This window comes from Chelmon rostratus, chromosome 5, assembly GCF_017976325.1.
Source record: "Chelmon rostratus isolate fCheRos1 chromosome 5, fCheRos1.pri, whole genome shotgun sequence".
Lineage (NCBI taxonomy): Eukaryota > Metazoa > Chordata > Actinopteri > Chaetodontiformes > Chaetodontidae > Chelmon > Chelmon rostratus.
In genome coordinates, this window is record NC_055662.1 from 17,565,620 (window position 1) to 17,588,407 (window position 22,788).

The 22,788-nt window shown below is 45.6% G+C and overlaps 1 protein-coding gene across 2 annotated transcripts in view; it reads left to right on the forward strand.

The window, feature by feature from the left end:
- The window catches only part of ptch1 (patched 1), a 51,181-nt gene that overhangs the window by 6,270 nt on the left and 22,123 nt on the right, over window positions 1-22,788 (forward strand). For both annotated transcript variants that reach the window (XM_041936639.1, XM_041936637.1), the window contains exons 3-12: window positions 11,199-11,388; window positions 11,871-11,940; window positions 12,089-12,180; window positions 14,029-14,227; window positions 14,373-14,494; window positions 16,957-17,104; window positions 18,536-18,667; window positions 18,814-18,969; window positions 19,476-19,574; window positions 20,655-20,780. In XM_041936639.1, coding sequence (XP_041792573.1) covers window positions 11,199-11,388; window positions 11,871-11,940; window positions 12,089-12,180; window positions 14,029-14,227; window positions 14,373-14,494; window positions 16,957-17,104; window positions 18,536-18,667; window positions 18,814-18,969; window positions 19,476-19,574; window positions 20,655-20,780 — 1,334 coding nt within the window. The remainder of the gene's footprint in view (window positions 1-11,198; window positions 11,389-11,870; window positions 11,941-12,088; window positions 12,181-14,028; window positions 14,228-14,372; window positions 14,495-16,956; window positions 17,105-18,535; window positions 18,668-18,813; window positions 18,970-19,475; window positions 19,575-20,654; window positions 20,781-22,788) is intronic.

Sequence of the window (22,788 nt, forward strand, 5' to 3'; positions counted from 1 at the left end):
GTTGTGTCTGTCGTCACCTGCTGTCCGCGGCCGGGGTCTACGGCAGGCGGTCGCTAGCTGCGCGCTGGAGCTGGCGAGTGTGTTTATGCTGCGCGCCGTCACGTGCCGCGGCTTTCGCAGGGATTGTCTCCTCTCACACAGTGCTCACTCAGCACTGTTTATAAACACTCAGACACAGGAAGTTCTGTTTATAAGACAAAGCGACAGAGACCAATTGGAAGTGAGACGGCACGCCTGCTCAAAGGGACGATTGTGTCAAACCTCAGAGGACGTATGGCGGGGTTTGTGTTTTCTGAACATTTGGGGAATGATAGCAATGTTTTTCAGTCTTTTCCTACACAGTATTTTGGGCAGATTGTGTCCACACTGTAGATAAATGCTGTGTTTATGTCCACTGTGACGCTCACAGGAAATTATTAGTTCAAACAGGAAGTTGTAGTATTGTGCTATCCTATCTTGCTCTCCCCACACACAAATGTGTCTCGCTGCCCTCCGCGTGCTCTCCTCGGTGTCAGAACATGATGCCCGCGTTACACACGTCCTCAGCGAGCAGAGACATCGAAGAGAAGAGTAAGACCCCTTTACAGTTCCTCCTATCCACAAGTGGAAAATGGAGCCATCCCTTGGCATTCTGGGAGAAGGCAAACATGGGCCAAATTGTAAAGAAAATAGCAGCGCCGCCTGCCTCTAATTAAAACAGTATTGCGTAAACATTGGCCTTCCTGTAGGACGGCCCCTCGCTCTTTCGCTCTGTTTCTGTGCTGAGAGAGGGGCTGGAGATGTGGCTGTGGTTAAGGGTCTGTGTTGATGGGTGAAAGAGGGTACAGGCAGCAGAAATGTTGGAACTGGGGCTTTTGAAGCTCAAGCACCGGGCTAAGGGTTGAAGTTGAGGCTGGGGGTTAAGCTGATGAGCTGGAGCTGTGCTGTAATCTGGGCTGAGTGGTGGGTAGCCTGTAGCTTCAGCATAGGCCAAAGAGAGGAGGGGGTCTATAGCGTTCAGAGGAAGCCTTTTGTTTTCATCACAGCCTTGAGCTACACGGTGATATGTGTGAGCGATTCAAGTTATAGTCCCCAGATTTATGGCCTGGACTGGGGCATAGGGCTGTGGGTTGTAGTCTCAAGGCCACAGACTGAGGGGAGGCCCCAGGTCCCACAGCGCTTTCTTGGGGGACATAAGTATAGAGGCCAGGGGCCATGGGGGTAGACCTCTGGGACCCTGAGGTCATCTCGTAGAGGCCCCGCTATTTAAAACCTCACCTGATACTCACCCTGTGGCCTGGGTGCAGAGTGAAGACTCACAGCAGAGGACTAAGGGGGGGTTAGAGGTTGAGAGGGGTGGAAGAAATGCAACAGAAGGCACAGCTGTCACTAGGCGTTGTTTGTGTCCTGTACATATTAATGTGTGTGCATCTATGCACATCTGCATATGCCTGTAGGAGTGCATTGAGCCAGATGTTGTTATGCATTGTTCTCCCGTATCAGTATTTCACTTTATGAATTCATGTTTAACCTTTTGGCCTCTGTCCTCCAGCAGAGGGCAGTGAATCTGATATCATCTGTGCTTTAATCTCTGGCTTACTGTATAAGAGCAACTCAAATAAAAATAAGTGCAAGTGCATCATTCCTGTTTAAATGACTAGAATAAATGTTGAGTGGCACGACAAAGAGGAGGCAAATTTGAACTCGTGCTCCCTCAGTGCTCATGATTTATAGTCCTTCTGACTGAAAATCAACATCTTATTCCTGATATCAACATGGTAACAGTTAAAATGGTGCCAGTCCATGTTTGTGTGAATCCTGAGTCTGATTTAAGGTTGCAGAATCCAGTCTGATAGGACCAAACTTTCTTATTCAGCGACTCCCTCCCTCGCGTGTCTGTTTTGTATCTAGTGTGATTAAGAGCTGAGTTGACAGAGTTGGTGGTTGTTTTGTTGTTTTGCTGGTAATGGCAGTGGAGAAGGGAGCGGTATAATGTTAAGTGCATGCGGAAGAAGCCTTGACATCCTTTCTTGTGGACGAAGATGAGGAGGAGGAGGAGTGCCCTGAATGTGGCGTCTCCACTGAGAGGATTGTGGTTTGCATGATTGAATTATCCAGCTTTTGATGTGTATGGGAGCATTGATACATGCATGGATGCACGCACTCACACACATTCACATATGCAGAGAGGCTTGTTGGAGTTTTGGTTCTGTGAATGAGTAGGTGATTGACCAGGGCTGGCATGGCAGGCTATTTCGATGAGCCTCTTTTTTTTTTTTTTTTTTTTTTTTGGCTATTTTCTCTTCATCTTCTCCTTCTTTCATCCGTTTTCCTCCTCTTTTCTCTTTTTCTTTCGCTCTGTCCCTCACACTCTATCTCCCAGCGCTTTCATTCAGCAGCCGCAAGCAATCGAACACACAACTGCGCCCACACCCAATATTTTTCCTGGTTTGCACAGAATACACTGCATGCAGCCATCTATCTCTCTCTCTCTCTATCTATTTCACTTTCTCTCACATGGTTGCAGGCAGCCACACACACACACACACACACACACTTTTGACAAACTGGACTCAATTAAGTTTGTGTTTATCAGTTCACTACAAACAGGATTAAACCTCTATAGAAGGAATAACATTCCAGCGTGTTGTGTTAAACTTTACGAGTTGATGAAAAGCGCAGGCTAGCCGGTGAAGGATTTAGTGTGGGGAAACATTGCTCCTCTGGTACTGTACACAGACTCACAGCGCTGTTCTTTCGAGGTAGCTCTTCCTCATTTGAAAGCAGTTTTGTGTATATTAGCCCTACTTGTGAAATAACTTTTTAAAATTTGTTAGTTAACTGTGTGTGTGTGTGTGTGTGTGTGTGTGTGTGCGTGCGCTCTCGAGGCGAACGCACTCCCATTCACAAACGACATCCTGAGAGATGCCTCCAAGCTCTCTGTTTACATTTTGCATTCTTTCAGGCGCTCTTATTCAAAAACCAGAGCCCTGCGAATGACCGACCACAGGAGACTGTGGAGAGAATTACCCTCCCCCCTCTACCTCCTTCTCTCCCTCTCTCTCTCCTCTATCCCTCTCTTTTCCTCTGTGCCAGAAAGGTCTCTCTCTTTACCCGAGCCCCTCCACCTCCCCTCCACCGCTCCCCCGTCCCTGGCTGGAGAGAGTGGCCTCAGAATGCCAGATGTATTACAGAGTGAGCCACGGCAATGTAAACACTCAGCCCTGCCATGAGAGCAGGGTGGTCTGGCCTCCCTCCTTCCCTTCCCTCCCCTCCCCTCCTATCCCTCCCCTCCCTCCTTCCCCTTTCCTCTCTTCCCTCCCTCACAGCGCTGACTGCCAGAGGGGTGGAGAAAGTACAAAACAGCAGAGGGTGTGTGTGTGTGTGTGTGTGTGTGTGTGTGTGTGTGTGTGTGTGTGTGTGTGTTGGAGGGGGAAACGGAGCGAGGAAAGGAGCAGGAGTATAGTAGCGGTAGTGTGTTTGTGTTTTGGCTGCAGTGCCTACCGTACACCAGGAGAGAGATCTGGGTGTGGATTGATGCTTTTCAAACTGCAGCACAGAGAATTTTTCATGCAAACATACCATAAACATCTCCAAATTGTGTGTGTGTCGTTGGAATTTTTTTTTTTTTTTTTTAGCCCCTCTGGCACACATACACGTACGTCGCAGTATAGTTCATTGCAATTCCTACGGCACAACGTCATAGAAATCTGGCAGCAGCCGCAATTACACAAGTACCACACATGCACACACAAGGCATAAAGATAGAGATATAAAACATTTCCTCTCTCACATGATCGAGCGGTTTGGAGCTCCAGACTGAGTCAGTATGCGTCAGAGTGAAATAGTCTTCTGCACTGAGACCGCCCTGCAAGTCAGACTGAAGCAACAGGACATTGGGAACACTTGTGACCTGACACAACAGGTTGTTGTGTTAGTGAGTGCTGCAGGGCCTGATGGGTAGCACTTTTTCTGCAAGTGTAGTTGTGTGCACATCCCAGTCTACGTTTAGACCACGTGCAGGATAACAAATTCAGTATAGGGAGAAAAAAGATGAGCATCTGCACTCTGGATTAATTAACTTTATTGGACGATAAAAAGCAATGTTTCAGCCCCACCGGGTCTTGATCAGGCATAATGCCGAAAATGTCGCTGTTTTCAGTCCAACTTTCAAAGTTTTAATCCAGTGTGCTCATACATTTTCATGCTCACAACAAGTGCAAAAGAATATTGAGCTTTAACATCACTTCTTAAGTTTGTTTTCTGAGTCTTTGATCAATATTTTTTTTTTATATGAAGCTGCTCTGAGCAATATTTTATATTAACAATGCGTCAAATGTCTCTGTGTAATGTGAGAGTGGTAGCTCGAAGTGACGAACCCACAGAGAATTATCACCCAACTCGATAGCGTTTCAGCGTCTTTCAGCTAATTGTTTTGTTTTTTTTGGGCCCACAACTTTGTTTTGGTTCAGTCTCACAGCTCTCGTCAGCGCTGTTTTCAGTAAACAAGCTCTCATAAAACCCACAGTACGATACCTGCCCATGTGTGTTCAGCTGGCCAAAAAACATTTAATGACTAACACTGATGCATTGAGCAGTTCAGGATATTTTGCTAGTAGTAGTATTGTCTTGATGCCGGCACCAAAAAATCATATTGGTACTAATATTGATCATTTTGAACTGATACCCAGCCCCAGTGACCTTGAAATTACAACCTCAAAGGTAACCATAGGAAAATGAATGCAAGAACGGAACTGGAAAGGAAATTCTGTTCCTTTTGGTCTTTCCCTCTTCCTTCCTTTCACACTCACTCTGTCTCAGTCTCTGTGTCTTCTGTTCCACACTTAGGAATGTGTGATTTTGGGATACCTGGAATCACGGGCCATCTTTCCAGGAAATGACAGAGAGATGGCTGGTTGAGATTGGCTGTTCAGGCTCATGTCACGGTCTGTTATGGCTGGGCTGTGGGCCAATCACAGGGCAGTAGAATACAGCGCAGGGAGATCGCTCACCTGGCTTGCATTGGACAGGCACTGACAGGAGATATAGGATGAGTTTTTCCCTCTGCCAGAGGTGGTAAAGAGTTGTTTTGTTTTTTCTAATATTTTTTAATATCTCCTATTTTTAATGCTTTTGCATCACTCGTGATGGCAGTAGCATCAGATTTCGCATGTCTCTCTTGGTCACATGCACCAATTAATACATGACTGATGTCTTGGGTATTTCTAATTGAAACACAACCACTGCACACATGCATGCACATGCTACAAACACAGACTTTCTGTCAGCGTTTTCTTCCCCTACTACTCTTTCCACTCCTCTGTGAATCCATTGGCATTGAATAGGATTTTTTTTTTTTTTTTTTTTTTGGGGGGGGGGGTTGAAGGTTGGGGGTTGGGAGGGGAGAGTAGGACCTGAATGAAGGCAGCAACGTGGAAGAATCTGCCCATTGAGGAGTGTGTGAATGTACACCTCGGGCCCAGGGGAAGCTGCATTGGGAGCCAGCCGACTGCTAAATACACCCATTTTAGGGGCTGCAGGGGCCGGACAGGTGATTAGCATAATCAGGGGCGAGGGGAGCCATACATATGGTAATGCTGTAGTTGGGGGGTGAAGGTTGGTGGTATGGGTGGGGGTTTGGAGAGGACGGGGGTGGGGGGCAGGGGTTGGCAGCTGGGGTGTCACATTTGTGTCAGGGGTCGGGGTGCTCGGGGGTGTCTAGCTGCATGAGGAGACACTCGGCTACAGCTGCACGTCACAGCACCTCCGTTCTGTTTCTTCCATTTCTTTCCCCCTCTTTTCCGTCACCCTCTCACCTCTTTCCTCTCCTTTCGTGGTCACCCGCCTCTCTACCTTGCCTGTTCTACCCTTCCTCTGTGTGGCAGCCCCCGCCTCTTTGAAAGCTGAAAGGACAGAGGGAAAGAGAGAGTGGGGGTGCAGGGGGGGGGGGGGGGGGGGGGGGGGGGGGGGCCTCACCATGGGTCAGATAGGGTCTCAGCTCTCAGTGAGGCCTTTCATCACATATTTGTGGCTGTGTGCGCACCTGCATTGCAGAGGCCACATTCAAAACTGCTATTACTGCTTTGCATACTGCTGTGTGTGCTGCTACCACAGCCACCACAACTAGTACTGCTAGTACTCTGACGGTTACTGCTCCAGCAGAGAGAGAGACTGCAACTCAGTTACAAACAGTGGGCTCATTTCAATGGGGGGCAGTGAAAACACTCTGAGAGGGGAATGAGTTGGAACACTTGCAAACGGTCGATATGACAAAGGAACAGTAACAGAATTTAAATGATCATTGACAATAAAGGATAAAACTTTTTAGAAGCCAAATGGGAAAGCAGTTGTTGCAGTGTTTTGCAAGGCTTTTGTGGTTTTGATCGAGGAAGAGGAGAATAGTGGATGCAGGTGGTGAAGTCACACTTTTGCTCCTCTGCTAATGCAATCCAGCAGACGATTAAAGGCTCAAGATGTTATCCTGATTCCAGAAAATGTGGAAGGAGCTCAATAGTTAAGTAAAACCAAGTCTTAAGACAAATTTTCTAAATGATTCAAGCTGATTGTTTCCTTTAGATATTTTCAATTAAAGAAGTGGTACAGAGATGTCATCACTGACATGTACAGAGTTTCGAATGGGTCTATCAAGACATAGCGGCAATAATAAGAACCAGGATTTTTACTTGGCATGAAAATCCAAGAAAGAAAAAAGCGAGGGACAGATGCAGAGTGACAGCAGATGGTGGAAGGTAGAAGCAGACAAAGGGTGGAGGAAGGCAACAGGTGGGTCCTTCTTGGTGATCACAGCTCTGTCAGGTGATTGGCGGTAGCAGCTGAGAAGGAGACAGTCAGGAAGCAGGAGAAGAGAGGAGGTAGGGATGGAGGAGGGGACCTACTGTGGGAAACTCTACCTGAGCAGGCTGAGCAGTAGCAGGGACAAACCAAGGTCAAATGAGAAATGTTTGCGAGAATGATGCAACTGGGGTTTGTAACAGCACAAATGCGTCTATAGTAGACCTTCTAAACATTCTTATTTCATGTCGAAAACTCTTGAGTTCCTTGAAAATCAGTCTAGTATAAGCAGCTGTCTTAAGGTTTCTTGTATTTATGATTGTTTTCTAATCCTTTTATGCATATACTGAAAACAGCACAAAGACAATATGTTTAATGTTTGACCTCATCAACTTCATTTATTTTTCTAAATATCTGCTTATTCTCAATTTGATGCAGCAACACGTTCAAACAAGTTGGGACAGGAGCAACTAAAGACTGGCAAAGTTGGGGACTGATCCAAAAACACCTGTTTGGATCATTCCACAGGTAAACAGGTTGATTGGTAACAGGTGATAGTATCATGATGGGTATGAAAGGAGCATCCTGGAAAGGCTCAGTCGTTCACAGGCAAGGATGGAGCGAGGTTCACCACTTTGTGAACACATGACTATATGAACTACATGGGCTCAGAAACACTTTGTAAAACCATTGTCGGTAAACACGGTTAATTTACAAATGATTGATTCCATTTTTATTTACCTTTTACGCAGCCTCGCTTCCTTGAAGTAGCTTTTGGCTGTTTTCGTAGTTTTTCGGGATGGTTTTCCTGACCATGTCCTCCTGTGGGCGTTCTGCAGAGAGAGCTGCGTAGCCGTCTTCGTCCCTCTGACGGTATAGGGGGCTCAGGGTATGGGAGGTCGCTGTAGACTTGGTGGCAGAGAGATGACCTGGTTTTGGGGGGCTTCCTCCTCACCACAGGGGGTCCCTGCTGAGAGGGGGCCTAATCCAGCTAATCCTCTCTCTGCACACACACAAAAGCACACACACAAAGATGTGTTTAGCCACATGCACGTACGTACAGTATATTCAGGTATGCATGCATGAGGTCTCGCACAAAGATAAATGATCCCTTTAGCGTCTTCTTACAAAGTCAGATATTGTCTCAGACCTCTGTTAGTGGTGGTGGAAGTCATGGGGCTCAAACTGATTCTAGGTCTGCTGGAAGGAGGAAAACATTATTTTCATTATTTGTCACTATGTGTGTGATTATGTTTAGGCAGAGGTGCACTGTCCTTCCTGTTCCTGTTGGTGGGAGGTGTAATGTTTGCACATGCTGTGTGAACAAGGTGTGTATGTGTGCTTTTAATACTAACACACACGGGGAAGTCGTAGGCGTCGTTTGCCGCCGGTGGTGTGTGTTTTCCTTGAAAGTGCGGGATGCTTCCGTTGTCAGGCGTGAGAGATGTGCAGGGGGTGGGGCAGCGCTGTTGTGTGTTGCATGGAAAAGAGAGAAAGTTGGCGAGGGGAAAGGTGTGGGGAGGGGGTGGGTGGGTGGGCTGGCTTTGACAGAGGGGCCGGGCTGATTGCCATCATGATCTGGCCAATCACAGAGTAGAGCTGAATAGAGCAAAGAGAGAGAAAATGAGAGTATAAAGAGGAGGGGGAGTTCAGAGCTGAAAGGAGGGAGGGGGTGATGTCAGTTCCTTAGAAACCTACTTTCTTTCCTTTCGTCCCCACCGCCCCCCATTCCCCTGCTCTGAGAATAGGGGGGACCAGGGGTTAATGTTATGCAACACACTGAATACCCGCACTGAGCGTTCCAATACAGTGACACACATAGTCCTCTTCTCTTCCCTTCTCCTCTTCTTCGATTCTGCGCAGGTTTATTTTTGAGAACTGCTTAGTTTAAAAACGTTTTTGATCTTCCACCAAGCATTAGTGATGCTTACACACACAAACACACAGGTGGAAGCACACAAGAACTCCCCACAGGTGTGTGAATTAAGAGGTGGCTCAATTAATTGATTCGTGGCTGCAACCATTGACCTGCAGATTAACTGATTAATTATTTTGCGCCCATTGCAATCAGTTTTACGTCTCTAAATTTAATGTTTTAGAGGTTTAAAGCCTGTTGGTCAGAGCACTTGAGCTTGTTTGCCTTACTCTTGGCTGCGGTAACAAAAAAAACAAAAGAATAATCAACCGTCAGAGTATGTTTGTTTTAGAAGAGGAGAGTGATGCAGCAAGGCTCGAATAAGGAAGAGGAGGATGTGAGTGAGAAGCAGAGCTGGTATGGGAAGCATTTGAAAGTCAGTGACACTTTGTTTTAGGTCACAGCAGCTGAGCCTGGAGCGGGACACCCTCAAGATATCAACACATGCCGGGGTCAACCAGTTTTCTTAGGGGAAGGAATATGGGAATATGTGTCATTGAAGAAACACAGCTGTGTGTGCACACACACTCACACACTCACACGCTCGCACGGACGCCAGTGCGCTCGCACACACTCGCGCACATTTTCCTGGTCCAGCTGGGGTGTTAATTTCACCCCGAGGCTGTGCGAGTGTTGACCCCAAAACGCTGTAACCTCGTGAAGTGTGGAATTCTCTAAGCCCGAGGCCGTGATGTGCTGTTTCCTGTAGAGAGAGAGAGAGAGTGCATTCCTTCGACTTGTCCCATTCCTCGCTGCTCGCTGTAAACTCAGGGTCTCTGGGTGGCAGTCCACGACTTGGAATGTGTTCAAAACAGACAGTGATTTCCTTCTCATCTCGTCCCGCTCATATTTTTTCAATCAGACCTTTCCTCATCTTATGGCACATGTAGAAACTGAAAATGGATGCCTCTTATTCTCCACACCTGTGTTCCCGTTTTCCCCCCTTGGCAGCGCACTGTAACCATGCCTCGGGCCTGGCTTTGCCTCTGTGCATTGAGTGTACCAGACAAGTTGTCTTGTTAGTGCACTGTCAGTGTGCGTAGGGTCTAAATCAGTTCCATGCGTGCCTTTTTTTGCAGGGAGGCCTGGTGTAACGTAGCTGTGTAGCTGGCCTAGCAGTGGAAAGCATGTCGCTCCGGTTAGCCTAGGCCTGCTATTAATGATGAGTATTATAAACATGCCTTCAGACAGGATCAGATGGGAATGCTGTTTGGGTCCAGAAAAAAAGAAATCAAGTGTGTTTTCCTAATGCCCCAAGACATGGCCCCCTCCCTCCCTGTTCCATTGGTCTGACTGGGTGGTCCAGCTCAGCAGAACAGGCGTGCTTATGTTCAACTTTAATGCCATTACAATGGGCAGAAAATATTCAATCTATGCCTGCTGTTGCACGAATTGAGCGGAATTGTTAAATTGGATTAAGGCATAATAAAATGTTACAGATTTTTCACACAGTCGGCTCTCTCACTGGGCATTTTCTGCACGTTGTGTGTGTGCGCGAGTGTGTGTGCGTGCGTGCGAGTCCAGTGAAAGAAGACTATAAATTGCCCAAGCTTTCACCGAGCATTCAGTCACTGATGATGGAAGGGCTCAAATCCTCTGCTCGTAAATCACACACAGATACGCTGAACGGATTGATGCACTTGCAGGTGCACACACAAATCTCTGAGTATGAAACGTGCAGAAGTTTGTTTAATCTCTCATTTGACAAAATCAATTGAGACTTTGTCCGTGCTTGCATGACTGAAATTGCCTGCATTTGTTCGTGTGCGATTGTGAGAGAGACTTTGCCAGACTTGCCTTGGCTGTACTGGGGTGGAGCAGGGCAGCGAAAGGGCCTGAAAGGCTGCTTTTGTAGCTCGGGCTAGCTGAGAGCTCAGAGCGCACGCACAGGGCTTAGTCCCACCACGATACTGGGAGCAAAGCCTGGAAGAGAGCCTCCCTCTCTTTATCAAACACACACACACACACACACACACATACGGTCGCACACATATGCAGTCAATGTGGCCTGGCGCTGCTGACTTGTTAGCAAATTTGAGTAGAAACGTTGAGCTTGTTTTAGTGAGATGTGGATTTGTTGGGAGTGATGTTACTCCTCTGGATTCAAAGGAGTTAGAAAGTTTTGGCGTTGCAGTGGTACAAGCTCACTGTGAGCAAAGTGCTTTTGCTCAAGATACAAGTCCGATAATGTCGTGGCCAGGCTGAGATGTCTTTGGGTTTGCTTTGCACAGAGGATCATTTCTTGAGCCACAGATGTTTTAGCACATGATGATCTTTTGTGTGTGTATGTGTGTGCCTGTGTGTGAGCATGCTGTCTCACCTTCTGTTAGTGTTAAAAGATGTTTGTACCTGCAGTACACTGTGTTCAGGGCTTCATTATTTCACTTTTACTCCTGCACAAAGCTGTCTTTACATCAAGTGCCATGAGGTCTTTCCTATATAAATGCATCTATGTATGATAAGAGTGTGTTTGGATATTAAAGTTGAAACACGTCCACTCTTCCTTGTCCAGTTGGCGGGCGTGTGAACCAGGAGCTGAAGTACACGCGACAGAAGATTGGCGAGGAGGCCATGTTTAACCCTCAGCTGATGATCCAGACCCCGCGGGAGGAGGGGGCCAATGTTCTAACGGTGGAGGCCCTCCTGCAGCACCTGGAGTCAGCTATCCGAGCCAGCAGAGTTCATGTTTACCTTTATAACAGGTAACCAGCTATTTCATGTCTGCGTGTGCACCGGTCTTGCCTCTTGTTTGTATTTAAGCATCATATTATCTTCTGAACAATTTAAGGCATTTTTGGTACTCTAAAATAATAAATCACTTAGCCTTAAAGGGCAAAGTAAGTCCTAAGCTTCACAGTAAACATCTGAAGCATTTAATTTGAATTTTCAGCTGTCATAATCTTTGACTTAATGGTTTCTGGTGCTGTTGTATTGCAGTCTACTACATAATCATCTAGGTCTTGCAATTTGTCTATACAATCTACATCCATGCATACCTTAAATGCAGATATACTGCATACTTGTATGTCCTGTATCCAGCTACGTTTTGGCTGGCAGCACTTCATAATGATGAAAGATTTATTATCATTTATTATCATTCTTTGATCAGTCTAGCCTAAAGGGCTCATGGTCTTCTACAGCCGTGACAAAAACTGAACAGAAACTCTTTTGTTCTCCTTTTCAGACAGTGGAAATTAGAACACTTATGCTACAAATCAGGAGAACTAGTCACAGAAACCCATTTTATGGATCAGGTAATATGCAATTTATTTTTTTTGACTTTTACTCTCTGCATCACATTGAAATACGGCAGCTAAAACATGCTGCTTTTTTTCTACATACACTTCCTGCTGTCAATGTGTGTCAATCCTGCTGTGTGTGGGCATGTGTTTGTCCAATTAGATCATAGAAAAGCTACATCCCTGCCTCATCATCACCCCTTTGGACTGTTTCTGGGAGGGAGCCAAGCTCCAGTCTGGAATGGTCTATCTCCCGTAAGTACACGAAACTCCTTTTTACTAGACCGAATCAGTATTTTATGATGTGTCAGCACAATCGCAACACGCCAAAACAGCATGTCATTGGATTGACCAATTTCTTTCAAGCGTACAGTCAAATGATCAAATGCTATTTAAGAAAAAAAGAAATCCTAATTGGGCACACATAGGGTTTTCCTCACTGTGAGGCCAGTTGGCAAACTGCTGAAAATGATGTTTAGGGACAATAAGACGTTGAACGCTGATCTCTCGAGTGCTGGTTATGGAGTTAGTGAATGTTTTAACAGTATTATCAGATTGTTTTCAGGACAGGGGGGAGCGACAAGGAGGAGATCTGGTTCTCTGGGTCTTGTTTTTACCCCTTTAGTCGAGGCTGCCCAAACACGCTCAGCCCATCCAAAGAGACACCACAGAGGAACAAGAGTGTGTGTGCATGTATGTGTGTGTGTGTGTCCTGAACTCGTCCCCTCTGAAGGCTCTATTGTAGTGGTTGCTGGCATGCGTATCGCTGGCGATAGTTTCTCTCCAGCCCTGGGCCTCACACCATTGTCTGGCCCTTCTGTTGCTAATGGCCTGCTGCTACAGTAATACTCAGCAGACCTTTACCTCTGCATGTGTGTGTGCATGCACATAGTGTGTGCCATTGCCGTCAGTGCATACGTGTGGTTTGTAGATGTGTGAAAGTGTATCTAGTCCGTGTCATCAGAGCATGTGAATGTGTATGTGCGAGTGTGAGTGTGTGTGTCTGTGCGTGTGTGTCTGTGTGTGTGTTGCCCATTGGTCTCAGATGGTAAATAAGGTTTTTACTATGTTCTGGTTGGGAGGCTGGGAATAATAACCCAAGCCTGGTTAAGCACATACAATGTAGTCTGAATGACAGAGAGAAAGAGAGAGGGAGATTCAGAGAAAGAGAGATTGGAATGTGTGAGGCATAGAGAGAGACAAGGACCGGTTCGGAGCAGGAATTCAGCACTGTGCAGTTGCATGATGGGAATTGGTCTCCATTTATTGTTTTCCATCAAATAGCAAGAAAAAGATCATTTTCTGCTCTCAAAAATGCGTCTTGTGAGGCGAAGTTTTGCGGTAATTGCGCCCAAATATTTGACAAATGCAACCCAGCGTTGAACACACTGTGTCCTCTGGCTATCTGTCCCCCTTTACAATTCTTTTATCAACAGCAGAGTCTGACAACACAAGTGTCCTGCAGGCAGGGTTTAAGAACATAAAACAACACTTGAAGTACACACAATGGCGTGAAAACAAGAACGATGTTGTCTTGTACTTGCCCATGATCATGATCGCAACACATACTGTAACAAAAACAGTTCGTTAGGTTTGATGTAGATGTTCTTGCATGTCGTGTGTTTGATCTTAAAGAAGGATTTCAGCCTTTTTCACAGTTTTGACCCTCATTTCCTTTTGTCATGATATCTGTAACTAACAGGAAACATGAGCTGTAGACACACGGCTGTAAACAAGTTATCAGTAAACCAGATTACTCAACCACTTTATTTAGAGGTGAAACTAAACCAAAATTTCCATGGTTAGTATGGTGGGTTAGAGACGAACCAGGAAGTCAGTCTGTAAACTGTGGTGGATGTTTACAATGGGCAGCTCGTGTCATCACTTTTCAGTCCGCTTTGGCTTCCTCTTCCAGAGAAGTCTGGCTAACGTAGCTTTGTGAGTACAAAACTGTAATTACCAATAGAAAGGAAGGCCAAAAGGACAAATAAAGTTCGCCTTAAAATAACCTTAAAAAGTGCACAGAAACCGAGACAAAGCATCTTAACACGGGATTGAAGTTACACTGAACACAGTTATTCATATTTACCTTTCACTTTGCAGAGGTAAAGACCCTCTGCAGTGGACCAACTTTGACCCTAAGGAGTTCCTCGAGGACTTGCGAAAGGCAAACTTCCCCGTGGAAGGCTTTGAGGACATGTTGGAAAAGGCAGACGTCGGACACGGCTACATGGATAGACCTTGTCTGAACCCCGCTGACCCCGACTGCCCTCTCACTGCGCCCAATAAGAACTCAACTAAGGTAGACACAGGTGTAGGCTTGAGATTTAGGCTCTGGGTATCTGTGTGCGCTTGTAGCATTAATATGTTTTGGTAAACCATCAAGCCTTTAGTTTGAAGCTGGCTGCTGACAGTTATTTTCTCGCCTATTGCTTTTATTGCACCAGCCATTTGACGTGGCGCGGGCCCTGAGTGGCGGCTGCCATGGTCTGTCCAGGAAGTACATGCACTGGCAGGAGGAACTGATTGTAGGAGGGACCACCAAGAACGGCAGCGGACCCCTGCTCAGGTAACATACCCACACTTACACATACACACCCTCATAAACACTGCTGTGATCACTGCAGGGCTTATTCTGGAAAGAGTGTGTGTGTTTTTTGTTCTTTTATGCTCTCCGAAGCGGCGCATGCATGCGTGCGTGTGCGCTGTGTGCTGTAAATCTTGCAGTCATTAGCAGATTCCAGTGAAATCTTAGAGCTCCAGCTGTTCCTGCTCAGCTCTGGCTGCTCTGCTTGGACACTACCTACACACACACACACACACACACACACACACACACACACACACACACACACACACACGTGCACTGAGTGATCTATTGCCTGGCTGGTTTGTCCAAATATACAGCGATTTGGGGTACATGGACTTAATTCCAGCTCAAGCACCAGGACAAAGCTTATAGATTATGTGGTATACCTATGGACATAATATACACTGTTATATGTGTGCAGCAAGCTGCATGCCCTAGAACACATTACATTCAGTCAATTGCAATATTATACACATTAAAATATTATAGATTTTTATGTGCATATAAAACATGAAATATACTCAGAAATTAAAAACGTGCACTTTTTATTAAGCAATAAGAAGCTTCCTTTAGCAGCGGAAAGCTTGACAAATTATCCAACATTTTGCTAATGGACCACTTATTTTAGTATGAAAATTGCAGTTTGGAGGGTGCACGCACTTGCATGTACACACAAAGGCAAACCCACACACACGCACACATGCCAGTCACAGAGTACAGTGGGGTGCGTTGTTTGTTTTGTGGTTGTGTTTTTTCCTGGCAAAGCTGGGTCATTAGGGTGTCTGTGCGTGCCTGCTTGCCTGCCTGTGTGTGTGTTAATGTGTGTGTCTGTGGCTTGGTTGCTCTGTCCATCGGGCTGTTACTGCTGGCACTCAGTTTCTACATCTTGTTTACTAACTGCCACCATTACCGTGATTATCACCGTATTACAGAGATCACATTCATAAAGAGAACGACTAGCTAACGTCTGCTCCTTCGCTTCGTAAAATTTGACGATTCTATATCACACAGACTCGACTGCTGCTTGCAAATTGTCGTCTATTCCAAAGTCATTTTTTTAATGACTGATTGGTTGTATTTCTGTAATACTTTCCTAATATGTGCACCAGCACTGTGCATTCCTCTTTACACTGGCCTCTTAAAATCTGTCAGAACATGATCAGGAATCCTGTGGGTTAGGACCAGATACGGTATCCATTTTATGGGATCTGGTACTTCCTTTGTCAATATCAAATCCAGTCTATAAATTTCCTGACATACTAATCTTTTGCACCTTCCAGCTTCTTTGTTTGATTTGGAATAAAGACAAGATAAGACATGGAGCTGTATTTTTGAGGCATGTTGGTTCAGCGCTGCAGCCGTCCATAAACAAGGTCACAGTTGTCCTAAGACTGCATATTTCTTTGGATGGTTTCTGTTGCCACATTGTGTCCTTGCAAAGAATATTAGCAGTGATGCAGTGAGGCGCCTGCGAGGCACCTGGGCAACCCGGAGGACGGAGAGAAGGATGAGCCTTGAATCTAAACTAGAGCTAAAATGGCATCTAATATCACTGCATTTTATGTTTAACAGCTGTGTGAATTGAATATTTTGAGTTTTAGACTGTTGATTGTATAAAACTAGCATTTAAACATGAAGCATTTTTCACTATTTTCTTTCATTTTGTAGACTAAACGATTCATCATTTAGTCAGAAGTATTACTTGAAGTGAAAACGATGGGTATTTGTAGGCGCAGTATGAATATTGAGGATGGATTAATGGATGTTTGTGCTGTGCTGTGTGTGTGCGTGTGTGTGTGTGGCAAATGAAGCAAGTCTCATGGCTGTGGGCATCTGTGTTCTTGGCTCAATAGTCGTATCAGATGGAGCAGTATCATGCTTATGCAGCAGGTGTGCTCAACACGCCGTTGTTTATGATGACAGTTATCCAACGCGCTCCAGGCGCTGCGGTTTTGAAGTACTTCATTTTTCTCTCTCTTCCTTCACCGGATAAATTAGCAGCCTCTCTGATCTGGGACCTCCTGGTTTGGAAATTAAGGAAATTCTGAGTTTCTGGCCTTCTGGTTTGACAGATTTCTGGGATTATTCCGTCTTTTCTGCTTCTCCTAATGAACCTTGTTATTTTTGACAAGCACCCAGTCTGGACAGTGTTCAAAGCTTGCTTCGGATACGTTATTTGCTCTCCTTGTCTAACTTCTAACAACCAAAAGCTTTTTGTGTGTGTGTTATAGATTTCAAAATATATGTTTCAACCCTCTTTGATGTTATTTGCACAGTTCAGAAAAGCAGCTCATCCCCCTGTTGATCGTCTCGTGTGAACATGATGTTGTCCGTGAAGGCTCGCACCTCATCGACCTCCTTCTTTTTGTTCTCCCCCTTTCATCCTTTCCATCTTTTCCTCCCTCTCGCCCTGCCAACCTCCCCCCTTCCCTCCTTTCCAGTGCCCAGGCCCTGCAGACCATGTTCCAGCTGATGACTCCCAAGCAGATGTTTGAGCACTTTCGGGGCTACGAGGAGGTTTCCCACATCAACTGGAATGAAGAAAAGGCTGCAGCTATACTGGAAGCCTGGCAGAGGAGATACGCTGAGGTAAGGGCCAAAGCACTCAGAAACGAGAGAGGGAGAGATCCAGAAAAGAGGGCAAGGAAAGAGAAAAGGGAAAAGAAATCTACCCTAAATCCTCCACAACCACATTGTAAATCACCGGCCGGATACAGGTGAACATGGAAAGGCCCCATCCAAAAGCCCGGGCCCCCGATAGATACTAGAACCACTGTTGGTGTGTGGTAAAGGGCTAAAGCCTTCCTCTCACTGTTCAGTAGAGAGGAGCAATAGAGCAACGGGGTGAGCATGTCTGGAATACATTAAGGGAGTGCTGGATATCTCTCTCTCTCTCTCCCGCTCTCTCTCTCTCTCTGTCTCTCTCTCTCCCGCTCTCTCTGTCTTTAACTCACGTACAAACACACACGCAAACACACTCAAAAGTTCACACACAATCGCTTTCCCAGCTGTGGCCCCATTGGTGGCTCAAAGTGTGACATCATCTGTTCTTTGTTTTGGGGGCCCCAACCTCTGTTCGACATGGCGTGACCTTGTGTGTGTGTGTGTGTGTGTATTATACACAAGTGTGTGTGCGCGCGCCATTCATCTTGAGGCCCAGGGATCACTGATAGAAAAGAGGCGCGGCTGTTTATTCGAATACAGTTTTTTTTTTTTTGGTCAATGTCAATCATAAAAGATGCCAAATAGCGTGGCTGTGTGTGTGCTCGCGGTGTGCGTTGTGCATGATTAGGCGTGTCTGCAAGAATAGTATGTGCATGCATGTCGGTATGTGCTGGACACATGTGCGAGTTCACACGTGGGTGCGAGTGTGTGTGTGATCTAGTGCGTGTTTCCTAATGTGTGTCAGCCAGCATTGCTCCCCACTGAGCAGTAACTGCAGTTCAATGTTGAAGCCATCTGTCTGCCCTGAGATGGTGAGAGAGGGAGAGGATGGGTCATGGTACTGTCTGCAGATTCCCCCGAATACCTCCTACAGCACAGGCAGAGCCGCGATTTGTCTCTGTATTGTTTTCTGTAAGACACACAGGGTGAGGTGTACTTATTCTGCACCCAGTGACAAAGTGTATATTATGTGTTATTTATCAAACAGACTGGAAGCAGAGTTTGGCTGCTACTTGTACTAAATCAGTGAAAGAAACCTCTTTCAACATTATGCACATTTAAGGGAGGAAGGAGTTAGAATAAGTAGGGATGGGTATGCTATCGGTATTTACGCAATCTTAATTTATTGTAACACTGCTGTGAATGTTTCTCATTTCTTTATACGCAATCTCATCGACCTCGTTGTTTTGTCATTCCAAAATGTTTTGTTGGCTTTCATCTCTTCAGATAATTATTTTAACATTAACAGACATTCAAATGATATTGTAAATCAAACTGCAGCCTCAGTAAATGCTCTTTGAATGTTCACTTCATTTACTTCATTCTCTTTCTCTATCTACTTGCCTCTCTCTCCAGGCGGTGTTGCAGAGTGTTGCGGCAAATTCGTCTCAGAAGGTCTTGTCTTTCACCACCACCACTCTGGAAGATATTCTCAAGTCTTTCTCCGACATCAGTGTCATCCGTGTGGCCAGTGGATACCTGCTGATGGTGAGGGCAGAGCCAGAGAAACTTTTTTTTACTTTATATTTGCATGCATGCTCTGAGCAGAAGCAGGCTATAGCAATTAATGAAAGACCTACAGATGCAACAGGTTGATTTAAAGATGGATTACTTGTTTGCTGTTTTGTGCCCAGCTGGCCTACGCGTGTCTGACCATGCTGCGGTGGGACTGTGCCAAGTCTCAGGGGGCTGTAGGGCTGGCGGGTGTCCTGCTGGTGACATTGTCTGTGGCAGCTGGCCTGGGCCTCTGCTCTCTCCTGGGCATCTCCTTCAATGCTGCCACCACACAGGTAACGCACCACATGCCACTGGATAGCAGCCCTGGTGTGTCGGTCATTAAAAGGTCAAGACACTGAAAATCAACCAGATAGCCATTTATGTGGACGGACTCACAGATTCCTAAGGTTTGGTGTTGACTAGACTTTTTAACGTTGAGTAATATAAACATGTTCGTCTTTAAAACTCTTTTTTCATTTGAAAAAAGAAGCCAAAGCTCACAAATGTGAAACAACCAATCACAACCGTTAGTAAAAGACTTTTGCCTCATTAAATTAGTCTGAAATTTGCAGAATTATATATTATATATATATGTAGCATTTCTAGATTAAAATGTCTAAAAACAGCTAGACCTATGTTGTATGTTGTGTTGAGTTGTGTACTGACAGATATTTCAAACAATGTTCAAACCCAGAGAAATCCATAATTTTATTTAAGGTAACGACTGCTGCATACTTGCTAAAAACTACGAAAAACAGTCGTACGGGCCGAGCTCATGAAGTTTCCGTGTGTGCAACAGGTGCTACCCTTCTTGGCTCTGGGCGTCGGAGTGGACGATGTCTTCCTCCTCGCTCATGCCTTCAGTGAGACCGGACAGAACAAGAGGATCCCGTTCGAGGTGAGGCAAACATCCCACACTCACCCGCTCTCACTCACCCTGTGCCTGCCCCCCTGCCGTCTTATCTCCTCCATAGAGGAATGCGTGGAAGCCTGTCTGTGCCTGTGATGTAGCATCAAACATGTGCCACACACTCAGCCCGCTTATCTATGAAATCTTCCATATTAAATGCGTTCCTTTTTGAAAGCAGAACGGCAACCATTGCAGTCTGCATTAGATTAAAAATTCTGTTTTTGTGCTTATCTAGTCATATTTTGGATTTTTATTCACTTTCTGATTATATTATTATATTTGACTGAACAACAAGAACCTCAGATTTGTTTCAGGAATATGAAGTCAATGGTTTACATTACATTTAAAACAATTAAATAAAGTATTTCATATGTTTATAAAATTATACAAATCAAAATGTAAATGAAGTGTATATTTCTGCAACCTCAAGTGAGTGTGTGTGTGTGTGTGTGTGTGTGTGTGTGTGTGTTTTTGTGGCATGGGATAACTTTTCACCTCAACAGGGGGAAAACACAGGCATGTATATGCTTGTGTTTGTTTTTCCCTGCTTCCCTCTGCGCCTCCCTCATCCCCCAGCTTCCTTTGTGTGGATGAGATGAAAACTAAACAGAGCTGAACCTGATCTCTCCTGTCTGACACACACACACACACACACACACACACGCACACACACACACACACACACACACACACACACGCGCACTCCTGCTAACACACACCCTGTGTGGTCCCGCACGTCCTCAAATCTTCACACAATTGCCGCCAAACCTTCCAGGGGCGTGTGCTTATCATTGCTCTGTTTGTGTGTATTTCCTGAAGGGAATAGTAAAACAACAATCCACGTCTTTCTATATTTACCCCCGTTCTTCAAACAGAAGTAGACAGGCCCAGGTGGATAAGCTGAGAGCAATTCAGGGCTTCAAGAAACACTGCAATCACTGTCAGTGTTATAATGATTGTACATGATCTCAAGTATTACACACTCGCCTTCGGCTAAAATCTGATCAAAAGAGTTGAGTTGCGTTGCTTTTCCTTTCATCTGCCTCGCTCTCTGTCTGTCTCTGTCAGGATCGTACGGGTGAGTGTCTGAAGAGGACCGGGGCCAGCGTGGCTCTCACCTCCATCAGCAACGTCACAGCATTCTTCATGGCGGCCCTCATCCCCATCCCGGCGCTCAGAGCCTTTTCCCTACAGGTACGCCCGATAATGTGTGCATGTGTGTGCGTGTGCATGCGTGTGTGTGTGCGTGAGAGAGAGAGTGAAGTCGTGTGGGGCCTCTCTCCCACTAATAGTCCTGTTCCAGTCCTCATTGGCTCCAGATTTCTCCAGACTGTTGGTTTATTGATTGCATTCATCAAACTGAAAGTGTGTATGTGTGTGTTTGTGTGTGTGTGTGCACGTGTGTGTGTGAGGGGTGTGTTTTGTTAAATCCATGCAGCCCTCTTTCCTTCTCTTTGAGGCTGTTTAGTGGTGGGCTCGGTGTCTGTCCAGACTCTGGCTGAGGTCCATGTAACTGAATCCTTCTGCGTTCGTGTTCGTGCATGCGTGCGTGCGTGTGCGTACTTGCATATACTCACGCTCATGTGTATGTGTGAGTGTGGCAAGTTGTAGTATCTGTGTGGGAGGTTTGAAAAGCAGCGGTCTAGCTGTGTGTCTGTGTGTGCCTGTGTAAAGTTGGGGGGGTCCATAGGGGAGCTCTGACTTCTCTAACATCTGTCAGTAATTATAGACGTCACCAGAACAGTGAAAACTGGGACAGAAAGAGACGTCTGTCAGTCTGACAAAATGCCTCCAATCATCACTCCATAGTTAATCCATACAACACTCACTCAGTCACAGGGATACACACTGGAAAGAGAAGACGACATCAGATTAAACCTTTGATGACTCCTGTATTAGAAGGATTGAGCCAGAAAATAGATATAAAAACCGAGTATTAGCGTATATGGGTTGCACAGAGCAGGTTTGACAACATGATCAGGCACAGGCTGAACATATTGTCCACAGTTTGATTATCAATGGAGGCTGCTGGCACTCTATTAAACCCGCTGTCTTGTGTTAGGGTGCTGAAAATATCACATAACATGCTTTGTGCATCTGGCTGCTTCACGCGGCAGAATGTGCCCCTTTCCTTTTTTTGGTCTGAACTGTTGTTGGGTAAATGTATTCCCTCGTCTATCACCAAAAGAGTTTCTCACTGAATTTGTCCTTGTTTTTGTTTTTTGTCCAACGCTTTTCTCAAACTGTGTTACGGCTTTTTTTCACAATAGAGTGAGTTTTTTTTTCCTGCCCCCTCAGTTTGTGCACAGCAGGTGGTTTAATGCGGTCTTCTCATTTGTTGCTGCATCAGAAGTAAAGATAAAGTAGGCAAAGGTGTAAAGTAGGTCCACTTGGTCGGCGGCGCCAGTGTGATCCCTGGACCGGCAAGATATGTTGCCACCACTGAGGTGCCCTTGAGCAAGACAAAATCTTTAAAAGCTTGCAAAATTTGTTTCATGTTCATAAAATGTATTTATGTTAGTGATTGTACGTTAAGTACTGTATATGGTACTGTAGTAGAGCTAAATGGTGATACCTCTCTCATCCCCCCTTCTTACTCTCGCTCTCTCTCATGCAGACACACACACGTACACAAACACACACACATAGCGAGGCAAGATGTCGCCGCAGTGAGTACAATATTAGCATGTGTGGATGGATGGCTTTAGTACAGCGAGTCTGTCAAACATGATCCATTTACCCCATGGGTCTAATCCCCACTGCCTCGTTTAATACGCGCACATGCACGCAAATACACACATTTCGAGGCAGGCACACGCATACACATGCACGACACATACATAGTATGCACATAGCATGCATACTTTGCACTTGTGGTTTAGTGACTGGTGGAGGGCAGACTTCTAGTGAGGCAGACAATCATGCTGATACCCATCTTTTATTATGGAACACACACACACACACACACACGTCATAACCGCAATCAGTGGCACTCATGCATGCAGAGATGTGTGTTAGTATGTGCGTGCGTGTCTCTTTTTCACCCTTAAGCACTTCCTGTGGTCCCGTGGATTCATTTCTCCGTTACGTCTCTCGTTCGCTTCCTTCCATCAGTATCAGCAAAAAAAAAAAGAGAAGAAAAACAGGAATCTTGTCCAGATAACAACATAAAAAACACACACAAGAACACACACATTCATGT